Genomic DNA, 24628 nt, shown 5'->3' on the forward strand with positions numbered 1-24628 from the left:
ATTGAAACAAATTGATAGTCATTTATGGACTCACTGTGCGTTATTATTTGCATGCATGCACAATTGTACACTATGATACAGGCAACCAATTTAAAAATTAGGCCACTAGTTGTTACCTTGTCGAAATGAATCATCGCTTTTATCTGCTAAGGGAAGCCATCCTACTAATGTACAGTCGAACCTTTTGATTCCTACGAAAAGGTTCCATGTGGGTCACGATTCAGTTGGTTCGATAGTACATGAGAAAGTTTGTGATTGTGTGCTCTTTCACATTCAAACGGTTGCAATGTAGCTGGATCTCTGGTACACGTACTTACTAATCAGAATAGGTAAGTGCTTCTTGAAATTACAAAGTTTTTAATTTTTTGAAAGATTTGAGATTCGATATATATTTAAGATTTTTTTTAGGTTGTCCTTAGTAATGCAACCATTATGATTAGACAAATTTCATAGAACAAAACGAAAATTTTCTTGAATAATAAAATGAAAAACAGTTTGTACGAAGTGTATAGGGGTGTAAGAGCGTAAAACCTCTATATGTGAACCCCAAACCAACCTCACCTGCCCGTGTACACCCCACCATCCAACATACCGGCATAGCGCAGCCTACTGCACAGTCAAGTCTCTAGGCCCCGATGGGCAGCATCGGCGGTGTAGCAAACTATGCCTTGCGATCCCCAACCCAAATGCCCAGCTTGGGGATTATGGACAAACCCCTACAATTATGAAATGTGCACAACAAAAAGATGGCCAGTTCCCGGTCACACCCTATTCTTAACCATGGTACCGACGGGACAGGGGGCGGGCGATCCGTAACTGCACTCTTTGGGGGAGACCTATGCCCAGCAGAGGACTGCTATAGGCTAATATGATGATGTTCTATGAACGATACTGAATTAAATTTTGAAAAGAAAATGGCTAAATATACTTATTACCACCTCGTAATTGCAGAGAACCCTTTGAATACCTGGATTAAAAACCAACATAAACTATTCAAATCTTTATTCCGTTCTTCTTGTTGCTTCTGTAGCTTTATCAAGTGCTTCAGCTTCTTCTCAAAATACTTCTCAGGGTATTTCAGGATCGGTGACTTGATGGTGCCGGGACCGAGTTCCACGCTCGGCCTCCTGTTCAATTGACGTCTTTTAGTCTTGGGTCTGATCTCGGCTTCTTGATAGAGTTTGCTTAATAAATTAAGGACAGTTACAATGTAATCGGAGTCTATAGCTGATTCCTGAAGAACATCAAAAGGAGCCATTAGTAAGTGAAAAACTTAAGTAGATGACCTGTTATAGGGACTTGTTGTTTCTTTAGAAAAATATGGCTCTGTCCATTGGAGGACAATATTGCCAGTGTCTAGTAGGTTTTGCCGTTGTACGGTAAAAAAATCTAGAAAACGAAATATGAGAGGTAATCGTGGATGAATATAAAAGTATTTAAAAGAACTTTATTGAAATCTTTGAAAGATAATGTATTTTATGATATACGTGAATTCTTAGAAAAAGATTTTACCGCATTTAATGTTAGTTAGTAAGTAAATAAACTATTATTAATTTTAAGAAAAATAATATTGTACGCCTAAGAAGCAAATTATAGCAGTTCTTTTCAAAATGATTTCCAACTTCACATGTACTTACCTATAATTAACAATAAATTATTTGAGTTTGAGTTTGAACGATGACAGCGCGAATCCCTGAATAATGACTTAAATCCTACAACAATTTTGTGCACTACTACATTTAACAGACTCAATCAAATCAGACATCCATCTGCTGAGTAAAGACCTCTTTATTTTTATGCCACTTGGCCCAGTTCTGTGCCAATCTCATCCACAGTTTACCAGCCAACTACCACCAGCATACCACCAGCATACCAGGTATTATATCTATTCTGTTTTACTTAATTTTAATTTAACAGAAAATGGAACTCTCACCTTTACTAAATTTAACGAATCGTTAGATAACGTCCTAAAGTTATGTTTTGACGCAACCGGATCACTACTAGTATAAGTTATAGTCGTAAGAATAAATAATGTCAGAACGACTTGCATATTCTTCGAAGGGAACTCTGCCGTCATTTGGCGCTGACTATCAGCAAATTGTGATTAGGTACAATGTAGCAAATCTAATCAGAGATTGCTTTAATTAAAATTCGGATTGTCGGGCGCTTGAAGAGAGAGGTCTTAATTAATTTTTTAATTTCCATTTGTACCTGATTATCCTCGGGTAAATGCCACACTTGAGTTGATAGAAAAGTTCATGCTCAAATCTCGTCTCAATTTTAGAGTACTAAGTATTCCGTAGACGCCATTTTGCAAAACCTGCGAGATGCTAGTCCAATGCGCACTGAGGGTTCCGTGTAAATTTAAAAGCAAGCAAAAAATAAATGAGTTTGTCGGTAGGTAGTTTATAGCATTCATCATTATTATCATATTTATCAGCCGTAGAACGCCCATTGTTGGATATAGGCCTCCCCCATATACTTCCAGTTGCTTCAGTCGGAAGCAGACTGCATCCATTATGAATCCGCGTTGGTTCTTTAACCAAGTCGTCCGGCCCTCTGTCGATACGCGGACTCCGTTCGAGAACTTCTTGACCCCAACAGCCATAATATCTGTTCTCAGTGCTATATGGCCTGCCCATTGCCACTTCAACGAGCTAATTCGCTTGGCTATGTCGGAGACTCTCGTCCTTCTACCTCGTTCTTACAGTGAGTTTATGGAAAACAGATTTCACGTAACATACTACTCAATATAATAACGCGTAATTACAACTAGACGTCGAATTATCACGTTATTAGGAACTTTGATAATATTTTTGGCAGGTGTTAGTTTAAGTAAGGGTTGTTTGGATTGGAACCATAGGTACATACCTAATACTAAATGTCTGGCAATGGACAACGTTGTTTTTAAATAAGTAAGTAAGTAAGTACCTAAGTATAACTAATGTGCTCTACAAAATTAATTCTCTATTCGCATAACAAAGTAATCTGCTCTACAAATGTTCTACCTGCAAAGAATTTCAAATTCGCCGTTCCACCTTCCACCTCAATGTATGCAAAGTTGCCAGTGCAAAGAATCAATTACCCTCCTGTCGCCCGCTCCTTATAAATCGCACGACCCTGGCTATAAATCTACCACTACATTATTATGCTTCGTACGATGGCAACCTTATAATATAACTTTTTTACTTCTAGCCGTCTATGCAAAATAGGGTATTTTACAGTTGAATAAACACTTATAAATTGTAGAGTGTGGTGAAAAACTGTCAGGCACTTATTTTATTTATCTTTCCACCCACCTCCTCTCCTCAAAGGGGCGGGAGAAATATTAAAAGTTAGCGTTTCATATTCAAAAGCTGAATGCTGAATTGAACCCCCTTTCGTCTTTGAGGGTACTGTGGTTTTCATTGTTATTTTCGCACAATTTCGTAGTTCAAGTTGGTTTATTTTTTAAAATAAGTAGGTACAGTCAGCACCAAAAGTAGCTACTCGTATACACTTTCGTACTTTGTCGTTTTACAGCCACGTACTAAACGCCATGCAAGATTGTCAATGGGAGAGACTAAAAAAGCGATCCGCTACTTTTGATGCCGACTGTACCTACTACTAATAAATTAGTCAAACATTTCAATTATTTTTCAAAGGTGAGAATGAAATGATTTTGGAATTTATGTGAATATTAAGTGAGAGGGTGGCACTATTTTGCTTGTTAGCAGCTGGCTTTATGAAACGACGGGTCAACAGGTGGCTCTACCACAATAACTTAAAGCGCTTACTGCCTGTAAACATCTTAAAAGTAAGTATGTATATATAAAATTAGAAAGGGAAATCTGTGTTTATAATAATAATAATAAACGTTTATTGCAGACCAGGGTCCATAGATTGTTAGTAACATGTAATCTCATTTAAAAGGGTTAGTAACACAAAGAAATAAAATTATCATCAAAATTACTAATCAAAATCAAAATAAAATACATCAAAATTACAATCAAAATTAAAGTAAAAATTAAAATTCATTTTTCTAATATTATTCTAATTCTAATTCATGAGCTTATAAATGCCCCGCTTAAATGTCTCGCTAATTATTTATACTTTCGGGAATAAAGAAATATGTTAAATCTTCAAGTTTTCAATTATATTTTGGATATAAATAAAAAACTTTTAAGAATAATTCTTTAAGTTCATTGATATGGACCGCCGCAAAGTACTAACGCCTGATTCAATAAATTATATGTATTTCGGATAGTTGAAAAAATCATGAATGAGGGTTTTCAGTGGCGATCGCTAGATGGCGTTTGTATCGTGAGGTCCATTTGACGTTTGCTTGCGATTGGCTTATTTAGTTTTTTAACCAATTGTTTCACCATCCATTGATTAGCGTTAACCGACGGTTAAATGTGATGCCGTCTCCGTCTATTCGAACAAAACAAATAGAGACGGCATCACACCTGACCGCCAGTTAACACTAATCAATGGATGGTGAAACAGCCCCTTGTGTTTTAGTCTTTATATACTGTGGTGGTACTGTTGGAACCAAATAAATCATTCTTTCTTTCTAAAAAGTATCGCATGGCGTAACGTCACAGGGGACTTTAACGGCTATATCTTCATCGTTTTTTGCTTAATTGAACAAAAGACAATTGACAAGGCTCAAATTTGGCCTAACTTGGTGTATTGCTCTCTCATCTTTGGTCTGATGCCCCTCAATATCAGCTCTCCTACTCCTACCACTTGATCGTCTACAGTGTAGGGAGGCTCGTATGATCGGTGAACCAATATACTCTCTGGCAACTTGACCCTCTAGCTCCCTGCAGAGTTATTACTTAGTTATCTTTGCGTTTTCTATAAGGGTCAACAACAGGGAGTTCTCCTGTGCTCCGATGAACTCTTCGGGCTGCTAAATTCCATCACCGCACGAATCGGCTTAATAGTAGCTTCCATCAACATCATTTTGATAGGTGGCGGTCATCCTCCGTGTGGTTTAAGCGTTCCTTTTTACCTCGCACATGTGTATGTAATTTATGAAACAGTTTGACGACCGAGGTTTTTCCACTCAGATATACTACCTTCAAAAAGCGAGTGTACCACTTTATGCAAGGCCGGCAACGCATCTGCAGTCCTGATGGTGTTGCGGATGCTATGGGCGACGGCAATCAGTTGACATCAGGTGAACTGTGTCTGTCCGTTTTTCTAACTTTACTTACATACAAAAAATATATTATGATGCCATCACAATGCCGTACAACAAACACCCATGTCAAATTTCTAAAATAGAAACCCACTAAATCTGACATTTGTAATAATAGCAGGATAGTACGATTAAATCCAATCATTATTGATGAATTGATTAGATTAAAAAAAGGGGTAAGTAATAATAACTTTCAAGCCTTTTGGGTGGTAGGTATTTGTACAGTTACTAAACAAGTGCGGAATAAAATATTTTGATAGGCTCTATATAGAAATGACTGTATCGGTAAAAAAAACAGTTGAAGTTTTCAAAAATAATGTTTCAGAACTTGTCTAAAAAATATCACGCAGACACTAGACATCGTTCAGAGCAAAAAATAAAGCATTACATTATTATGGCTGATATTTATGTTTTATTGTGCCAAAAAATATTTTTGACTGTTATCTGTTTATATAGAATACAATTTATATTGTTCTTGAATAAATAAATGTATAAATCAAATGAAATAAATCTGTCTGTGTGTTGTGTGTTGAAGCCGTAACGTTTTGTGTGCTCTGCGTAACGTTCGTAATTTGCAAGAAGTTTAAAGAAATATGAAAGACGTAATTTCAACCGTAGCTTCACCCACTCCGCATTCTGTAGCGAATATTATTATAAGCGAAAACACAGCGAAAATAAAATTAAAAATCAATACTCCCGCTTTGTTTGGGGATATGCGTCCCTTTGTCTTTCCGAGCGGATTTAAAAATAACAAAATTGACAACTTGATGTGACACATCAGTGAAGTGACATTGACATTCACGCTTGTATTTTGATTTGAAATTGAAATATTGCCGGCCGTTGCTCATTGAAAACTTCTGCTGAAAATGTCTGCTTTTCATGGATTTCCCGAATTACCGGGACCAGATGAAACTGCTTTCTGTAAATTAAACGAAGTGTACTGCTGTGGGGACAGCCGGTATGGAAGTGTAACAACATTTACCAACACAGTAAGTTAACCTCTCGGCGGTAATAGTTAAGCAACACAACAAAGCAATATGCTCTCAAATTGTTTTCTCGTAATTTCAGACTAAGAACCACCCCGTAATAAATGTGACAAGAGACGTCCATCACCACCGAGTGACGGACGAAAATATTTCTATGTACATCGACGTTGACGACAATTTGTTAAAGAAAATAACTAGCGTGTGGTACAAACAAGGGTTTTTAGAGGCTCTTAGTGTAGCAGCAGACCCTAGCGTCAATCGGGAAAATCCACTATTGTCTGTAGCTGCATCATACATATTAAAAGTTGCAAATGTGTTTACCGCCTTTCATTACTTCATGCAGCCACATTTGAAAGATATAGGGCCTAAGATTGTGTCAAATTATTCTAGAACTAGAAACTGGGGTAGCGCTCCTATTAAATGTTTAGCATGGCATCCACATACAACAAAAATAGCTGTAGCGACTTTAGATGACAATATAAGAGTGTACTGTATGGAAGCAGGGTTTGTGCCCATGTTGAAATGCAAGGCACAAGGGCATGTGTCTTCTTTGAGCTGGAGACCATATTCAGCATCAGAGATAGCTGTGGGATGCGAGCAAGGAGTGATTGTCTGGACAGTTGACCCTAATTCGACATTCACAAAGCCATCTTCAAGTAATGCTGTTGTATTAAAGCAGTAAGTACCTTTGTTTTACTAACTTGGTTGATTAATTATTGCAATTTTTATTATTTTGTGACACATAGCTAAGTGAAATTTAAAACAAGCCTGTTTAGGCCACAATATAGCTCTCACCATATTGGCTGATTGGGTTAGGCATCTGACGACATTGTGAGAATTGCGGGTAACCGATGGATGCAAGTGGCGAGTTGCCATTCATTATGGCATTCTAAGGGAGAGGCCTTTGTTCAGCAGTGGACATCTTCTAGCTGAGGATGATGATGATGATGGGATATAGGCATGCAGGTGCATATTCAGCCAGTGTTTCTGTATGTGTATGTATTCTTATGAACAAGAATGGTTTATTAGCTGATAGAATAGAATGAATAATTCTTGTTCTTATATAAAAATTGTCATATTCAACCAGATTCCGTAAAAAAATTACCAGTTGTATAGAAAGCAGCTCTTTCCTTCACCGAATGTCTACTTGTTTATATCAGAATTAAGTTAGATAAAGTTAATAGTATGCATAACAAGATATAACAGCTTAGATATTTCTCATTTCAGACCCAACCACAGCCCCGTGACAGATGTGAGCTGGTCTCCAAACGGGGACCTTCTCATCAGCTGCTCTGGAGCCGATACATCCATGCTGGTGTGGGATGTCAGCATGGAGACAGCTGTGCCTTTGAGACGGGTTGCTGGGGGTGGTATTGTATTCTCACGCTGGTCCTTCGATGCCACCAAAGTGATTGCTGCCACATCATCTATTATATTTAGGTAAGAGAATTATCTTTAATTGGTTGGCATGCCACCATTCCCAATGGGGGCCAACAACAAACCACAAAGCAGTGAAGTCTTTGCACAAAAAACCTGCTTTCAAATAAAAAGACTGCATTCAAATCGGTCCACCCGTTTAAGAGCTATGGTGCCACAGACAGACAGATAGACAGACAGACACACAGACACACATAGCGGTCAAATTTATAACACCCCTCTTTTTGCGTCGAGTTAAAAAATATAGCAGACTAAGGGGCTGTTTCACTATCCATTGATTAGTGTTAGGTGATGAAATGTGATGCTGTCTCTGTCTATTCAAACAAAACAAATAGAGACGGCATCACATTTAACTGTCAGTTAACACTAATCAATGGATGGTGAAACAGCCCCTAAGACACTATCCAGACAACCATTAATATAACCATATATAAATATGTAAATCCTTCTAATAAGGATGTGAGTTGAATTGAATGATTACACACACACAGCTACAATATTTTGTGTAATGACAGCGGGATTTTGACATTTACTCATTAATTTCATTCATTCTCGTTATGTGCACATCAGTTCTTTTTGTAGCATAACCATTCACTACAACTCTCGTGGCACTATCTATACAAATGCTGTGTGTGTATGTTTGTCATTCCTTAACACTGAAACAGCTGGTCAATTTAGATGAAATTTGGTATGTACAGTCGAACAAATTGAATCATAATCCAGGGTGGAACCTTTGTGCTACTAATGTCATGTTGACATCTCATATTTTTGTCAAGCAAATCATAGTGAAATTGCTTATTAAAAGGTTCAGCCTGGGTCTTGATTCGATTTGTTCTAACCATACCTAGATAGCTGGACATCTGGAATAGAATGAAAGCTACTTTTTATCCCCATATTCCCACAGGACTGGTGTAAAATCTCAGAGTGCTTTAGATTACCCCTTTTTTTAGGCGGGGGTGGGTCGCTAGACTCGCTAGTCTATTATAAGTTACTCTTCTCGTCTTCAGGGTGTGGGACACGAAGCAGTGGATCCCCGAGCGGTGGTGCGCACGCGGCGGGCGCGCCGTGGCGGCTTGCTGGGGGCCCAACAACGTGCTCCTGTTTGCGGCCAAAGGGGAACCCATAGTTTACTCCTTGAGCAACACTGGCCTTATGAATGGTAAGGGACTGCTGTACTGAGACGGTCGAACCATTTGATTTCTGACCCACTGTAGAACATTTTCATAGTAAGTGTCATAATAGTGTCATAATAAATACCCTTGTCGAGCAATGCGATGCCACTATGACATTTTCTACAAAACTGGAAATAAATGGTTTATTATTACTATCTATAATATAAAAGTGAACCGCCAGAATGGGACAAAAAAAACGAGACAGAGCAGGATCGCGCTCTACAACACCATTTTGACACGTTTCTCCCGAACAACGCATTATTTCTCTGGAGTTTTAAAGCAATTCGATTCTTTGACATTGGGAATCGCGAAAAACTTGAGAAAATATGATATTGGGTGTGTACATTTTGTATATTAAGCAAAATAAAATCACAAGTTCGAATTTCGAGCCAAAAATCAGCGATCTATTATCTATGCCAGTGTTGCCATTCAAGGAAAAATAAATCTATTCATTATCCTGCATTGCAGTCTGTTAAGCTCTTTACACATTCATTGCCGCGCGCCAGATTACGCTGGGCTTAAAGTCATGAAATTTGGTATGTAGATAGCTGGATGTCTGAAATAACACATCATCATCATCATCCCAGCCTATATACGTCCCACTGCTGGGCACAGGCCTCCTCTCAGAACAAGAGGGCTTGGGCTATAGTTCCCACGCGGGCCCAGTGCGGATTGGGAACTTCACACGCACCATTGAATTGCTTCGCAGGTTTGTGCAGGTTTCCTCACGATGTTTTCCTTCACCGCAAAGCTCGTGGTAAATTTTAAATGTAATTCCGCACATGAATTTGGAAAAACTCAGAGGTGCAAGCCGGGGTTTGAACCTACAACCCTCTGTTTGAGAGGCGATAGGTCAAACCCCTAGGCCACCACGGCTTTTTTTGAAATAGCACATAGGCTTACTTTTATTCCATTATTCCCACGGATAGTTGTTCTTAACACAACACCTCAATGAAGATTACGATATAAATTTTGGGATTTCCCACAGGAATTTTGTAAAATCCCGGAATTTCAATTGTAACTACCAGATCGAATAGTTTACGCGTACGAAGCCGCGGGTAAACTCTAGTTATACTTTATGGATAGCCCTTCTTGACAAAGTGATTGTGATAGTAAAATATGAATGTTAGTTTATGTTCTTAAAATTTAAATATTATTTTATTTCCAGGGGCACAAACCAGCAAAGCCCTCCCAGTCCTGGACGTGACTAAAGTGGAGCTGCCCTCCGGGGAGCCAGTGGGGGGTCCCATCCTGGATATGTGCTGGGACCCCACGGGGCGTTACTTGGCGCTGCTGTTTGAGGAGTCTGCGTTGGTCGCCGTCTTCTGCACCACCAGTCTTTTGATGCAGCTGAAGATCACGCCTTGGTTAGTGTAAATTGATTGATTGATTGAAATAGGGATGAAATAATATAAGTAAAATATGTAAAGTTACTCGAATTATACATTCCTTCCGAAATATATCGTATCCGAAATGTATCGGTCGGTGTACCTATATCACAAGCATTAAAAAAAAGTAAAAAATAAAAATTACTTTTTTTCATAGAAATTCTACAAAAAAGTCAATTATTATATATACATCACAACGGTAGAACACAACTTGTTTTCGTCTAAATAAAAAATGATATTGTTAAGGTACAATTTATGTATTTATTTTATTCTAAAAGTGTAAAAAATTTAGCATTTTAGTACGAGTAAGTATCGATACCTCAGTGGTATCGTTTCATCCCTAGATTGAACGTTCCGCGGACGCCACTCGAGAACCTTCTGACCCCATCGGCCATTAGTCCTGCGAGCAATGTGCCCCGCCCGCTGCCACTTCAGTTTCACAATTCTTTGGGCTATGTCGGTAACCTTAGTTCTACTGCGGATAACATCATTTCTGATTATATCCCGCAGAGAAGCCCTCTCCATAGCCCTCTGAACGACTGAGCTTCCTCATGAGGCCCATAGTTAGCGCCCACGTCTCACATCTGTATGTCATCACATTGCACTAGTCAAAGACTTTTGACTTAAACACTGCGGTAATTTGGACGAAAATAATTTGTATTTGTATCCTTTTTCCTCAGCTGTTTCGTCTCCGGACTCGAAATGGAAGTTCCGTCGACGATGGCGTTCCAGCAGAACTTCGCCGATGGTGCCTGTCTCACCGTGGCCTGGTCGAGCGGACGAGTACAGCACTTCCCCATCGTTTACTCTGACGGGTACTAGGTTTTGGAACCGTTTAGGACTGTTCATTAATAAAAAGGTTAGGTTATTTTGGAACTGGTTTTTAAATATACAGGATGTCCCGAGGCTATGCCACATGAAGGAAAAGTATCTTAAGCATTGCCGATAGAAAATTTTGCTGAAAGGCTCCATTTTAATTTTTAAATTGATTTAAACTGCAATCAAAGATTGTTTAATAATTCCCTGTCTAAACCGGGAATTGAACCTAAATGGTAAAAAAAACAGTATTAACTTTCTTGATATTATAAATGTTAAGTTTCTGACGTAACGTGAATGTAAATTTGCTTTCTTATTACTTTTACTTACGATGACTTATTTGGAAAAAATAATCCTTATGATTGAGCCTCATGAGCGGTATTGTAAAATTACGGATAATCTTTTTTACAAATATCAGTTCAAATTGCTTAAAATCAATCTGAAGTCTTTTTTCAGTAAAATTTTCTATCTGCAATGTTTAAGATAATTTCCCTCCATGTGGCACAGCCGTGGGACACCCTGTATACAAGGTGTTAATTAAATAATTGAAAACCGAGACAACCCAAAAATATTTCTTCATTTTAAGTTAGTTGATTTCATTTATTTTCGAATACCTTCATTAAAATATTCGTGTGTTTTGCTTAGTCAGTAATTCTACTTGATTTATAACTCTATAGTTGTAATTTGTTATGTTAGAAGAAAGTCAAACTGACAGCAAAACGGCCAGTATTAAGTTATCTAAGTAGTATGCTACTTTGATGAAACATTTAATTGGCGTATGCATTCGTAATATTTAGACTGGGCACAATAAAAAACTATTTAAATACATAAACAACTGATTTAAAACGTAGGGTAATCGATTCTACGCTTGATTCTGAGCAACCTACTTTCTGATTTTCAGTTATTTAATTAACACCTTTTATAAGCCCTCTTGTTCTGAGAGGAGGCCTGTGCCCAGCAATGGGACGTATTTAGGCTGGGATGATATAAAAAAAAGGTTTTTCAAGCGCTCCAGGCGGGATTCGAACTAGGGGGCTACTACGTAATTCGAAAATCGAAGTTCGTATCGTACCGTCTTTCTCAATCTCGTATTAAATAATATTAGCGTAAGCAAGACGGCAAGATACGAAGTTCGAATTTTGCAATTCGTAGTATAGGGCCTGCTTGGTTATAATATGTTACGCGCATCGTGATTTATGATGGGATGAATTAGCGGCACTGTTCGTAAACATGTCGATATGACTCCAAAAATAATTAAACCTTTAACTAGGAGATAAGATATAAATTAAACATTGTAAATACTTCTTTTACTAAATAAATGAGTCCTAGATTTTGGATAAACGTTGTTTCTTTGTAAACGCATAAATTATGCATATGATTCTATTTTTGTAAGGTTAGATTCGCACTCTCAAAAAATGTCCACGGAAAAATTCGCAGTTCCCGCCAATTTGTTTTTTTTTTTCATTCTTGCTTTTTTTGGCAGAGTTAGTATATAAAGCAGATATTTTTACCCGTGATCTGTCAAATTTCGTATGGGCGCCATGTTGGCCAACCAAACACACAAAGTTTTTTTTTTATTTTTGGTAGGATTGGTAGCAACCATTTTTTGTACGCAATCTGTCAAATTTCATAAGACCGTCAGGTTGACCAACCTAACACTAGATTTTTTTATACTATGCAGGCAAATTTTATAGCAAAAATACTTGTGTTACCTCTTTGGTCGTGCAATTAAAAAAAACTAAATCAATGCAATAAAGGATTTTCATACATTTTTACTGCTCTAGAGCAGAAAAGTCCCGCTTTGTGCTGGGTATTTAGTGCAGTTATGATGAAATTAAAGCATAGTTGGAAGAAAAAGTTTTACATTGTTTAATCTTTTGTTTGCCTTACTGTATTATCTTTTCTTTGCCTACTGTGGTTTTAACATTTTCTGTTTTCGCCGATATTTCCGTATATTCTTTAGTTTTACTAATAGTTGTGCCCTTTCTCAAAGGGATATAAAAAGTGGTTCTAGTGACAGTATAATTCATCAAGTATCTCTCAGGGTCGAAAGTAGACATTGAATTTGATGCTTGGTATCTATTATATCCAGTGGCATGTTTTTTTTCTTCACGTTTCACTTTAGGTATACCTGCAATTCTCCTTGATGGCTCCAAATCGTTAAAATCAAGGTCAAGTTTTACAAAAACACTATTTTTATCGAAATCGTCCCTTTGCATCGGCATGAAAAAACGCCTAGTAATATTTCCATTGCACGTTTGGAACATTGTGCACATTTTATTTCTGAAAATATTCTCTAGATTATCAATCTCAATACCTATAGTAGTCGTTATGTCTTTTTTAACTGTTAAACGCATTTTGGCGTCAAGTGGTTTAAGTTGCTCTTTTAAAACATCAGCAGTCAATGTTTGCACTTGAACAGCAGTAATTTTAACACATTTTTTAATAGCGCTAACTTTCGCTTTAGTGCTGTTGTATACATCCAGTACTAATTTATCAATTTCTTGGTTAAACATTTTCCTTATTTTTCCATCCACAGCTTTGTTAACCACTTTTATTAGACTCACGAATGAGCGTTTATCTTTACTAGAAGCTGTGTTGGCGTCTCTTATATACATCTCTCCATAATTTTTAAATACTGTATCAACCGTCTCCATAATGTTAATGTAATAATCAGTTAAAAAGCTTTTTAATTCTGCACTACAAATCTTAACGTATTCACATAAATCGTCCCGTTTGGGACTCTGTCTTAAGCTATTTCCTTCATTTACAACCTTGAATTTTTTAGCAGTGTCTACTGATTTATTATTTTTATCCACAAGTTGACATTTAACTTTGTATTGGCCATTCAAAGTATTGAGCTCATTGTGAATTTCGAAAAAGAATTCTCGAAGTCTTAAAAGGAATAGAAACACTTCTTTGTAGTCAGATCCGTCTGCATCTTTATTTCTTGTTGCCAGAGAGTACCGATCTATTAACTCTTCCCATTTCTTTTTCCATGAGACTATCATTGCATTTCTATTAATTTGCAGTGAGTTATCCTGATTTCGACCCTTTACTTTTTCAGCGCGATTCCTCCAAGTACACTGAGAACTCATTAATTCATTAATCAATTCGTCCAAAGTTGTAGCCACCAAAGACTTTGCTTTGTCGGAGATCATTTCTTTTTCTAAAACTTCTTTAACTTTTTGTTGCAACTTCTTATATTTCTTGAAATGATTTTTTACAGGCTCTGGATCAGAATGCTTATCTCTTAAGATATTTTTATTCGTTAATGGGGAGAATTCTATTATTTTAGTATCGCCAGTATCATCTTCGGAGTCATGTTCTAAGGGCTCTTTGCCTGAATTTTCATCAAGCACTAGTTTTAGTTTGTCGATCTTCTTTTCAATTTCTTTTTCTATGGTTGAATCCTTATTTATTTTTGTAAGATTGTCTTGGAGTGCAACTTGAAAAGATTTAACGTAAGGGCCCATTAATTTTTCTAAAATGTTAGATAGGAGTGCGGAATCAGACAACCGGTTATGCGCGATCTGATCAGCATTTGTAATCCTGACAGCAATAAAAATATTCGCCGTAAGAATTATAACTGAAAAAATAATAATTAAAACTTAAAAAAAAAACAATATGTCCAGCCAGTTGTTTTACTTACTGGAAACGGAAAGTAAATTAAAAAGGCTTGAACTATCATACGTAATGCTCAGCTCAATTCTAGCCTTCAAAAGAGTATTTGGTAATAATTTCAGATAGTTTTAGGCGGTTTATTCATTTTAATTAAAGATGTACCGACTATCCGGCCGTATTTTGTAGTCTGCAAATAGACGGCGACTACATAATCGGGAAAAGATACCCTTGTATTCCGCACTTTATGACTTACTGAACAATTTCTTCATAAGTAATGCGTTATATGCTTCATAAGATGAGATGACATGATACTAGATAGCGCACCGAGGCGAACGGTCTAGATTGCACTCGAACTTAGCCAAGATCAAAGATGATCATTATTGGCTAGTCGGCCTATCTCTGATTTTAATAACTTGCTTTATGCACTTAATTCTTTTATAAACCAGTGTCTCCGTCCATACCTCGTGCTGTCGTCGATAGCAACTTTGTCATATTGAAACTTATTTCGAAAGCATTTTACGACTGTGTTTACTGCGCCCACGTTATTTTCTGAAAGTGATTTTTACGATATCTCGTTTCTCGACTAGCTGTTGTAAATTCGTTACTTTATTACTCTCATAATGGAATGGTCCAAGTTGATTTCCTTTTGGATCAGTTAATGCTTAATTCGTTGAACTGCGTTTGATACAGTTAGCGACATTGTACGGCTTTGCTAATTGGCTTTTGCCAATGACATAGCGTAATGAGGGCTATCGTTTTTTATCTAACTAGATGGCGCACTGTTGCGTGAGGTTTTTATGTATGGTTTTAAAGGCTGTTATTACGGGTGTGAAAACAAAGTTTAGATTAAAATCATATTTAATACACCTTAAAACCGTACCATATAAATATTGAGCATGCCACAGTGTTGCATAGTCCGTTTTGTTCGGAAAAAAGGGAGGACAAAGGTTTCCGAAAGACAAAACTGTCTCAAAACACAGACATTCATTGCCCCGGAACGCATATTTGCCATAATTCATTTGAGATATTGCAAAATATTCACAAAATTATTCTAATTGTAAATAAACCCGCGTAGCTCACCCAAAAACTATGAGATTTGACATTTCGGAGACCTCACGCTACACTAGCGCCTCTAGCGGCGAATTCATTCGCGATAGCCCTCATTAAAACTACGAGTAGTGAGGTAACTCGGCCATCTAGACAAGTATGCGATCCGGCTTGAGGCAGTGTAGTTTCGTCCCTCTCACTCTCGTATTAATAGTATAAGCGTCAGAGGGACGGAATGACACGGAATTCGATTTTCGTAGTAGCCCCGCAGGCCCCCAACGTCCAATGCGCGCCGAGACAAATAAATGCGTCCACAATGTGGAGCGGATTTAATATCCTGAGGCCATATTGTGTAACGCGCTGACGTATGCAATCGTATTCATCTCTCTTTCATAATCATTGATCATCGGTTTTAAGCCAATACGCATTTAGGAGGTTGTATAATATATGGTAAGGTCACTAACCCGTTCTTGAATAATTTTGCTGAATCACTCCCCAATGATAGCAGCGCTAAGTTGTCTTTCTTTATATTTACCTTATCTTCTTTTTAAAATTCTAATATATTTCTCTACAAAAATCACGCCTGTATTCCCAAATACAGTAGGTAGGTAAGTAGGTAGGTAGATAGGGTAGGTGGAGCACACGAACCGTTACCGCTTCAGAGCCACTTTTAGCAATTTTAGGTTTTAAGTTTGGTTCAAATATATATTCTATTGTTTGATAACTCGACGGAGTAGATTTTTTTAAATAACCCAACAAAAACGAAGAATCAAATTATCTAATACAGACAGAGATGCTACAGCTTCACATCATACGGGCGATAGGTGGAGCACACGAACCGTTACCGCTTCAGAGCCACTTTTAGCAATTTTAGGTTTTAAGTTTGGTTCAAATATATATTCTATTGTTTGATAACTCGGAGTAGCCAGTATTTTTTTGAATAACCAAACAAAACGAAGAATCAAATTATCTAATACAGACAGAGATGCTACAGCTTCACATCATACGCCGGCGATAGCAATTCCATACTATTTTCTTTATTTTCTAAAAATAGTTGGAATGCAAGTTTCGTATTCTATCTTCCTTATTTTTCAACAAATATTGATAATTTAATTTTTAACGTCATTCGTTTTATTTTGCAGTTCTAAAATTATTTTAGAGAAAAATATTGTTCCATGTATACATATTCCCTATTCACTTTTTCCTCGGTTTGAAGATTTCGTAGATCCGGCGCTACCTAAAATCTACGAGTACTTAAACCACGCGGCCCGCGGGATCTTTTCTGTGATGTGACGTCCTATATTGTATGTATTGCGATCCAATTTATGAAAAGTGTAAACAAAGACGCCATTTATCCGACCAAAGACATTCAATGATGTGAAAACCTAGAACCTATTGCAAAATAATTAATCTGTTTAGTAAATCGATTAATTTAATAATTGAACGGATCAAAGTATTTTTGCCTATTTAATTATTTACAATACTTGATTTAATTCCAAAGACTGTTTATTTAATTATAAAAGCAGTAACTATTTTTGATTTTAAGGTAAGTAAAAAATAAACGCTTATTTAAAAATGTAAAATTTTCCACCATCTCTACACTAGTCTATGCTACTATAGATTATACCCATCTTTCATTCAAGAAATAGCGTCAGATTTTGACGAAGATTTTTCGAATGAAAATTAAATATTGAAATCGAGTGAATTTTGGTGAAAAAAGTGATTAGACGTCTAGTTAAAAGACACTAATTATAGATAAATGTGTTATTGATTCGATCCAGTGTGTGTTTATACAAGGATTTTGATGAAATCAATTTGTTCACACTTCTTATAAATTGGATAGACATAAACCATACTGTAGGCTCGATTTTTTTTCACTGGATACGGTTTATACAGGATTACTCGTAAAAAAAAACATCACTAAAGCAACAGCATTTTTATTAACAAAAAATATATAAATTGTGTTTCATACATAATCTTACACGTACAATATCGATGCAGTTGTAGACATGTAGGACATTCAGCAAAAGCCCACATAAAGCTTAACACTAATATTGCAACATTGGTATCACTTGCATTTTAGAAAAATTCTAATAAGTAATAATTTTTATTAAATATTTTTCTAAATCATAAAAAATACTATAAGTTATTTTGGTTAAGTACCCAAAGTTCCATTATACATTTAAAGCCGATATAATTTCAAATCGTTTTGGTCTACAAGTATAAAATTTAATTTAAGAAATAAGTAAGTACTTAAGTATGTAGGTAAGTATTTCACTTATATTTTTCGATTTTAAGTTAGCTGCAAAACCTAATTAAGTACTTACGAAACAGAATTCATAATTCGCACTTACTTTAAATATTTCTATAATGTAGTAAAATTGGATATAAAAGGCTATTAAAATAACAAAATAAAAAGTAAAAATAATATTTACATCTCGATATAAATTTATAAAAAAAAATATGATAACTTACAAATATTTTCTAAAAACGAAAAGTTTTGTAATTAAGTTGTTCTTGACTTCTTCAATTTTGCGCGACAAATAGGAAAAAATTTAATCAAAATTCTCCTTAAAAAGAATTTGGATTAAATTTAGAAAGTTTACTCTATGGAAACTTAAAAAAATGACGTCTCTCTTAGTATACAATGCTTTTTCTATGGCATTTATTTGAGATAGCCACTACATGAATAATTTCTTAACATACAATCCTATCATCCGAAGAAACTTACTTTGTTTTACAATTTTGAAACTAACTCCAATGTAGCAATATCCGAAATTAAAAGTTATATTTTCTCTATTTATTTTCTTCCACGTTTTATTTTAAGACTATTGTTTGCTATCCTTGTCTGCCGACTTTTCCAACCTTCTATAATTTAGAAAGTTACCTAGACTAATGCTCTGTATAATTTCCTTTTTTTGAGCAACATTGAAATTATCGCATAGGCTTACGCAATACATCCACTTATTCATAAAATTTTTTTTTTTTACTAACATGTGTTGAACGAGCGTTTATAAATTTGGAGGGGGGGAGCGGCTCTAGATTCCGAGTGTGGATAACGAGCATAGTCTCAAACCAAAGGCAGATTAGGACTTTAATTATAACCTAACTATATCTATTCAAGTAAGTTCAATTTGCTGTTTGTCTTACGTAGTTGCGCTCGCCATGGTATAATTTTTGCGTCCACTTCGTCTTCTTCATGTTTCCCGTTTGTATGTCCTGCAAAAATATGGAATAATTGGATAAAACATAAAAATAATTTGAACAGAAATCGATAAGAGGTCAGGAAGTTACTGTTTGAATTTGTTGTATTGGGGTTGTTTCAAGATTTATTTTGTTCTAACTTTTGATCAATTAAAAACCCAATTAAACTTATTTAAGCAGCAAGCTTAAAACTTAAAGCAGTTACTTTTTTTTAGTAATTAAATTCGCTGCTATATAGATTTGCTGGAATGCGAAGATTTTCGAGCTATTAATTGGTTAAAGTTCAGCTGCATTTATGTAAATATAAGCTTTAAGCTATAGGTAACTAATGTGATACTTCGCGGCTATATTTTTCATTTGCTGAGGAAAGGCCAACTAAGCACGTACTTTTGAATAAAATAAAATATGCACTAAATACAAGGTGAAAGCTTAACTGATACTAAAATACTGACAGTTTGAAGTACATAAATATATGAAACATTTCGGGTGGTTGTATAATTTAAGCAAGGCCTATATCCAGCAGTGTATGATAGAAATGTTTTCTGATTCATGGTTCTTAATGAAACTTAAGGCGAATTATATTGGCTGAGAAAATTTAAAAAAAGTTTTTTTTGTTTGTTTCGTAATGTTCTCTATGATTTGGATGAAAAAAAGACTATTATGTTCCTTTTTCTGTAGTAAATTGGTAACACATATAAGTTAAAGTACAAAAGAGTTTAATTCTTGTTTGTTTTTTTAATTTTCTCAACCTTGTTAGTAAAGCCTTATCCGAAGCTCACCATTACAATGCTCAGTGGTCAGTTTGGCTTCCGACGGCGCGCGCATAGGTTGCGCAGGAGTGTCATAGCAGAGCGATATGTTGTCTATAGACACGGCGCGCTGCGTACCGCTCGGGTACGCTCGCCACTCGCCGTTCGTTATCCCATTTGGTTCCTCCACTTTCGGGGTATATAGGGTTTGCCTGTAAGGTTAAAGAGTACCTAATTATTTTTCGTGAAAAGTTTACACTTATACCAGAAGAGAAATCTGTTCCATATGAGAAGGATTAATATTTTGGACCTTGCTTTTGACTGCGATAAAGTAGGAAAATATTGTTTTTAAGGCCAGAAAGTTTTATTCGGACAAGAAAGAATTACACTACTCCAGTATGGAGTTTTAGAAATAATATAGCGATTAAAAATATGATTCTTATTCTCTTTCTTATTAATTTGGTCAGAGAGATATACACAGTTCAACATTAAACTGAAGGTGCATGATTCAAAACTCGCGAAAAACGGTGTTTTTGGATTAATTTAGCCCAATGGGATATTTTCGATGATGAAATTGATGAAGAACCAACACCAGCAACTGATAAATCTCGAACATGCAACTTAGAAGGTTTCGCTGCTGGTTGCTAAGGTCCTCAATGACATATCAAAGATGTATCTGTTAACCCTTAAATTGGCAGTGTGCCACACGAGTCCCATCATTCAAGACTATCTTTTTGTATTTTTATTTAATGTAGAATTTTTTGGCCTATATTGTAACGATGAGGTTTGAATCATGAACTTTTTAAAATTTTGTCAATTTAAGGTTTGAGGTATTTGTTCTTCGTCATCATTTCGTCTCACTATGCTTACCTCAGCCGATTCTCTGCCTCCTCCCTCCTCGCGAGCAGCTGTCTCTTCCACGCAGGCACGGCGGCCGCTCGTCTTCTCTCCGCCTCTCCCGCCAGTTCCCTCTCTAGGTCCCTCCTGGCCTTCTCAGCAGCTCTTCGCGCCAACATCTGCCGCTTCCAAGCTGGTATGACGTTCCCTGCTGCATCACGCTCTGGGACCTGCGGACAACCCTGCGTCGACCAGCCGCACTTTGATTGATTGTTTCATATAGGGCTGATTCAATTTTTAAAAAGCTGGAAGCGTTAGGTAATAAGCGACGGATTACGAGTCAAAGGTTTTTAATAGTCACGGGAAAGCTTGTGTTATTATAATACAGTGGTATTGAATCAACCCTAGTTTGAGAGATTTTGGAATGGATTGTCAATACAAATTGGATGAAAGTAAAGTCGAGGTGATATTTACATTCGGAATATTTACAAAGAAATGCTAACTTAATGTAAAGTGAAAAGAAGTATAACGCGAAAAAGAAAAATGCTAGTTTACATAAGTATTTTATGGTTTATATCAATCCAATTTATGAAAAGTGTGAAGACGCCATTTACCCGACCATAGACATTTAGTGATGTGAAAACCTAGAACCTCGTGCAAAATCATTATTGATTGAAAAGACCAAAGTATTTTTGTCTATTTTATTATTTACAATACTTGATTTAATTCCAAAGACTGTTTATTCAATTATAAAAGCAGTAACAATTTTTAATTTTAACGTAAGTAAATAAAATCGCTTTTAATACGAGCATTAATCTATTTTTTAAATGTCAAATGTTCCACCATCTCTACGCTAAGTAGTCTATGCTACTACAGATTATACCCATGTTTCATTCAAGAAGTAACGTCAGATTTTGACGAAGATTTTTCAAATGAAAATGAAATATTGAAATCAAGTGAATTTTGGTGAAAAAATTGATCATACGTCTAGTTAAAAGACACGAATTATAGATGAATGTGTTATTGATGCGATGCACTGGATGTTTATACAAGAATTTTGATAAAATCGGTTTGTTTACACTTTATATAAATTGGATTGATATAAACCATAATGCGGTATTTGACAGCACCAATCAAGTGACATAATTTTGATGAGCTATTAAAACGCGATATTTGTATGGAAATTCTAAGCTGTGATTCTCTTAGGATTGCCAAGTTAATTATTTATCTTATTTAATTTTAATTGAAAGCAACTAATTTCGATTCTTAATATAGTATATTTTTAAATGATTCTGTTTAGTTACAGAGATAATCTACCTCAAAAACAATACTCCGTTTTAACAGAAACTAAGACAGTCGTCGAACATGCGCGTATCACATGTCAGTTCATAGAGACCATTTATGTTATGACACTTCTAACACGCAGTGGAGCGCATTTTCTCTAAGCAACCCGGAGAGTGAAAGAAGCGAAAATTAGGTAGGTACCTATGTTTTTAACCCCCGACGCAAAAAGTGTTATAAGTTTGACCGCTATGTGTGTCTGTATGTCTGTCTGTCTGTGGTACCGTAGCTCGTTTTATCAAAATCGGTTCAGCCGTTTTTGAGATATTGAACTTTGAAGTGACAAAGTCGGGGGTTTTGCAACTTTGTTGGTTAGGTTATCAGATGCTATAATTGGCAATGGCAGTGCAGCATGCAGTGGTGGGCAAACTTTCTTCATAGGGGGCCAGAAAGTTACAGATATTTTAGAGGAGGGCCAGGATTGCACCGTTCTGTTTTATACTTATTTATGTTTTCAAATAATCAAATTATATTATGGTCGCGGGCCATATAGGTAGGTACTATTCATTCGAAGGAACGTCGGCGGGCCGGATTAAACCACTTCGCGGGTCGGAGTTGGCCCGCGGGCCGTACTTTGCCCATCACTGTAGCTACACCTTACAATTAGTCTACGTAAGCTTTGGCATGCACATAATGTACAAAATTTAGGCAATTAGGTGGCAGTCCCGTTGTTAGTGCGCCATTGCAAGACGCTTAAGTCTTTGGTGATAAGTCCACCAGGTTAGGTACCTACCTACACTAAGATAAATGCAACAATATCGTGCACAAAGGATAGTTTTTCCCGTTATGGTCACGGTCAGCGAGCAGAGATCGCGTGTGATGCAACAGTAGCGGAAGTAGCGCTCCGCGGTGCTATAACGGTGCTAATTTAGCTGCTATAAGTACAGACTTTTAGGCTGCCTAATGCACACGCCATCATAAACCGAGGCGTGGCCTTATTGTCTGATATATTTGGAATCATAATGGTTTTCACCACTTCTTTCTATCATAGGGGGTAGGATGACGATAAATAAGTTTTTGTTAAAAATAACATTTTTAATATAAGCTTTAATTGCCGACTGTACTTTTAGTTGACTGTACTTGCATTGTCATCCAAACTAGATTTCAGTTCCAAATTTCAAGTCAATGCCATTAATCGTTGAAGAGTTCCGTCCTGAGAAGACGTTTCTGGCCGGACTATCAGGATGTCACTACCAGATTATTATGTTGTCACCAGATTTACATAAGTACCTATGCCAAATTCTAAAGTCAATCTGACCACTAGAAGTGGGTCAAAACTCAGTTGCAAGATTTGACCCGCACAATGCACATACATACATCATCATCATCATCCCAGCCTATATACGTCCCACTGCTGGCACAGGCCTCCTCTCAAAACAAGAGGCTTGGGCCATAGTTCCACGCGGGCCCAGTGCGGATTGGGAACTTCACACGCACCATTGAATTGCTTCGCAGGTTTGTGCAGGTTTCCTCACGATGTTTTCCTTCACCGCAAAGCTCGTGGTAAATTTCAAATGTATTATATACCTATATAATTTAAAGAACAGCTTGTTAAAAAAGATGGTGAATGCGATTGCGAGCGCCCACGCGTTAGACAATACGGTCACTGTGTACTAGGCATGCTATTGAAAATGTGTTGGCAAAACAATCGCGATCAAAATGAGAAATGTTTATGTAGACGATGCTTTGTTTAGTGCAATCAGGATTCTCGCATTCAACCAATGAAGTTCCATGCGTAATAAAACAATCATAAAGATTCTCATGGGCGTAAGCAGGTTCAATAAAAACTAATCCTATGTAAGATGGCAGGAAGTTAGGAAATACTCAGCTTAGGTAAAGATGGATGTGTTATGTAAAAGTCTAATTAGTGTTTGCGATACCATTGGAAAGTTGTTATTACGGTAAAAGTGAGCTGAGTAATGGAAAACGGTAGAAATCAGTCGCGTATCGATACTTGAACATTTTACGATACTTCAAGTCGAGACAACTTATATAGGTACTTATATACGAGTAGGGTGCTTGAGACGTGTTTGTTTTTGGGAAATTTTAAGTGAGTTTGCAAGAGTTTAATGTATGTACATTGCGTAAGCGGATTAAAATTAAATGTTCTCTATCTTGAAAATACGTAATGTACCGAACGAACGGCAACATTCCCCATCATTATCATAATGCCGGACACGGAGGCCCCTTGGCAATGCCTTTGTGGGAACTTTATGGTAGCTTTGGAAAGTCTACAGTTTAAAAGAAGAATAAAGAATCTATATAAATAATTCACCATTGAACCTAAGCGAACTGAGAACTTTCCTTATTCATAAAAAAGGTTAAAATGAGATAGATATGGAAAAGTTATTTAGCAACTTCAAATCCTAACGCACTTATTGTATGAAATAAGCAAACGCGTAAACTTATGTTTAAAATAGGTAAGTGCCTATAATTAGAATATTGCGACTGTTTGATTGACTGATAAACAACGCAGATCCTAAACCACTGGCGCTAGAGACTTGATTTAGGTGCACTAATTAGGGAGTTTCCAAAAATTCCACGTCTAAAACAGCTAGCCAATTTTTTATTCGTCTATAGAAGCGAAACAGCGATATATGCTAGGTAGTTTCTTATATTGCAAATGGCAATAGTAAAGACAAATGTCCACGTGACAGTTGAAGACAAACGAAAGTTAAACAAACAGAAACATAAAAAGCCTTTATGGATAATGGCGGTAAAGTTTATGTAAAGTAAACCCGAGATGTAATAAGAAAGGGAAATCATAGCTGTCGCTGTTAATTTGTTTAGTAGGAAAGTACGTACAGCTTTATTATGATCTATAATTCAACGATTAGAT

At 36.5% G+C, this 24628-nt stretch overlaps 4 protein-coding genes across 8 annotated transcripts in view; 1 reads left to right on the forward strand and 3 right to left on the reverse strand.

Moving 5' to 3' along the window:
* Positions 1–931: 931 nt before the first annotated feature.
* LOC141441189 (uncharacterized) lies at positions 932–2114 on the reverse strand. The gene is made up of 2 exons (XM_074105865.1): positions 1934–2114; positions 932–1234 (listed from the first exon to the last, which is right to left on the reverse strand). The coding sequence occupies exons 1-2, from the start codon at positions 2075–2077 to the stop codon at positions 932–934; spliced, it is 447 nt and encodes a 148-aa protein (XP_073961966.1). The 5' UTR covers positions 2078–2114.
* A 3849-nt stretch (positions 2115–5963) lies between these two features.
* On the forward strand, positions 5964–12328 carry LOC141440686 (aladin-like). Its single transcript, XM_074105214.1, has 6 exons — positions 5964–6177; positions 6257–6852; positions 7402–7614; positions 8619–8770; positions 9952–10150; positions 10852–12328. The coding sequence occupies exons 1-6, from the start codon at positions 6055–6057 to the stop codon at positions 10991–10993; spliced, it is 1425 nt and encodes a 474-aa protein (XP_073961315.1). The 5' UTR covers positions 5964–6054; the 3' UTR covers positions 10994–12328.
* A 504-nt stretch (positions 12329–12832) lies between these two features.
* On the reverse strand, positions 12833–15208 carry LOC141440843 (uncharacterized). Of its 2 annotated transcripts, none has more exons than XM_074105409.1 (2): positions 15073–15208; positions 12833–14576 (listed from the first exon to the last, which is right to left on the reverse strand). In XM_074105409.1, the coding sequence occupies exons 1-2, from the start codon at positions 15101–15103 to the stop codon at positions 12874–12876; spliced, it is 1734 nt and encodes a 577-aa protein (XP_073961510.1). In that variant the 5' UTR covers positions 15104–15208; the 3' UTR covers positions 12833–12873. The 2 variants fall into 2 exon arrangements, with proteins under 2 accessions (XP_073961510.1, XP_073961511.1); XM_074105410.1 differs by lacking the exon at positions 15073–15208 and adding an exon at positions 14865–15066.
* A 2371-nt stretch (positions 15209–17579) lies between these two features.
* The window catches only part of f (espin protein forked), a 112312-nt gene continuing 105263 nt past the window's right edge, over positions 17580–24628 (reverse strand). For 3 of the 4 annotated variants that reach the window (XM_074105166.1, XM_074105165.1, XM_074105164.1), the window contains 3 exons: positions 20482–20690; positions 19642–19823; positions 17580–18877 (listed from right to left, as the gene is read on the reverse strand). In XM_074105166.1, coding sequence (XP_073961267.1) covers positions 18774–18877; positions 19642–19823; positions 20482–20690 — 495 coding nt within the window. In that variant the 3' untranslated portion in view covers positions 17580–18773. The remainder of the gene's footprint in view (positions 18878–19641; positions 19824–20481; positions 20691–24628) is intronic. The other variant, XM_074105163.1, reaches the window with a different exon arrangement.

This window comes from Choristoneura fumiferana, chromosome 23 (genome assembly GCF_025370935.1).
Source record: "Choristoneura fumiferana chromosome 23, NRCan_CFum_1, whole genome shotgun sequence".
NCBI lineage: Eukaryota > Metazoa > Arthropoda > Insecta > Lepidoptera > Tortricidae > Choristoneura > Choristoneura fumiferana.

What these genes read in the sequence shown, in the direction of transcription:
- LOC141440686 (XM_074105214.1), top strand. Translation starts at nt 6,055, where the DNA reads ATGTCTGCTTTTCATGGATTTCCCGAATTACCGGGACCAGATGAAACT. An exon ending in TAACAACATTTACCAACACA is followed by an intron (nt 6,178 to 6,256) that starts GTAAGTTAACCT and finishes TCGTAATTTCAG; the next exon opens with ACTAAGAACCACCCCGTAAT. An exon ending in CAGCTGAAGATCACGCCTTG is followed by an intron (nt 10,151 to 10,851) that starts GTTAGTGTAAAT and finishes CTTTTTCCTCAG; the next exon opens with CTGTTTCGTCTCCGGACTCG.
- LOC141440843 (XM_074105409.1), bottom strand. Translation starts at nt 15,103, where the DNA reads ATGACAAAGTTGCTATCGACGACAGCACGAG. An exon ending in GCTATCGACGACAGCACGAG is followed by an intron (nt 14,577 to 15,072) that starts GTATGGACGGAG and finishes TTATTTTTTCAG; the next exon opens with TTATAATTCTTACGGCGAAT.
- LOC141441189 (XM_074105865.1), bottom strand. Translation starts at nt 2,077, where the DNA reads ATGACGGCAGAGTTCCCTTCGAAGAATATGCAAGTCGTTCTGACATTA. An exon ending in ATTCGTTAAATTTAGTAAAG is followed by an intron (nt 1,235 to 1,933) that starts GTGAGAGTTCCA and finishes GATGTTCTTCAG; the next exon opens with GAATCAGCTATAGACTCCGA.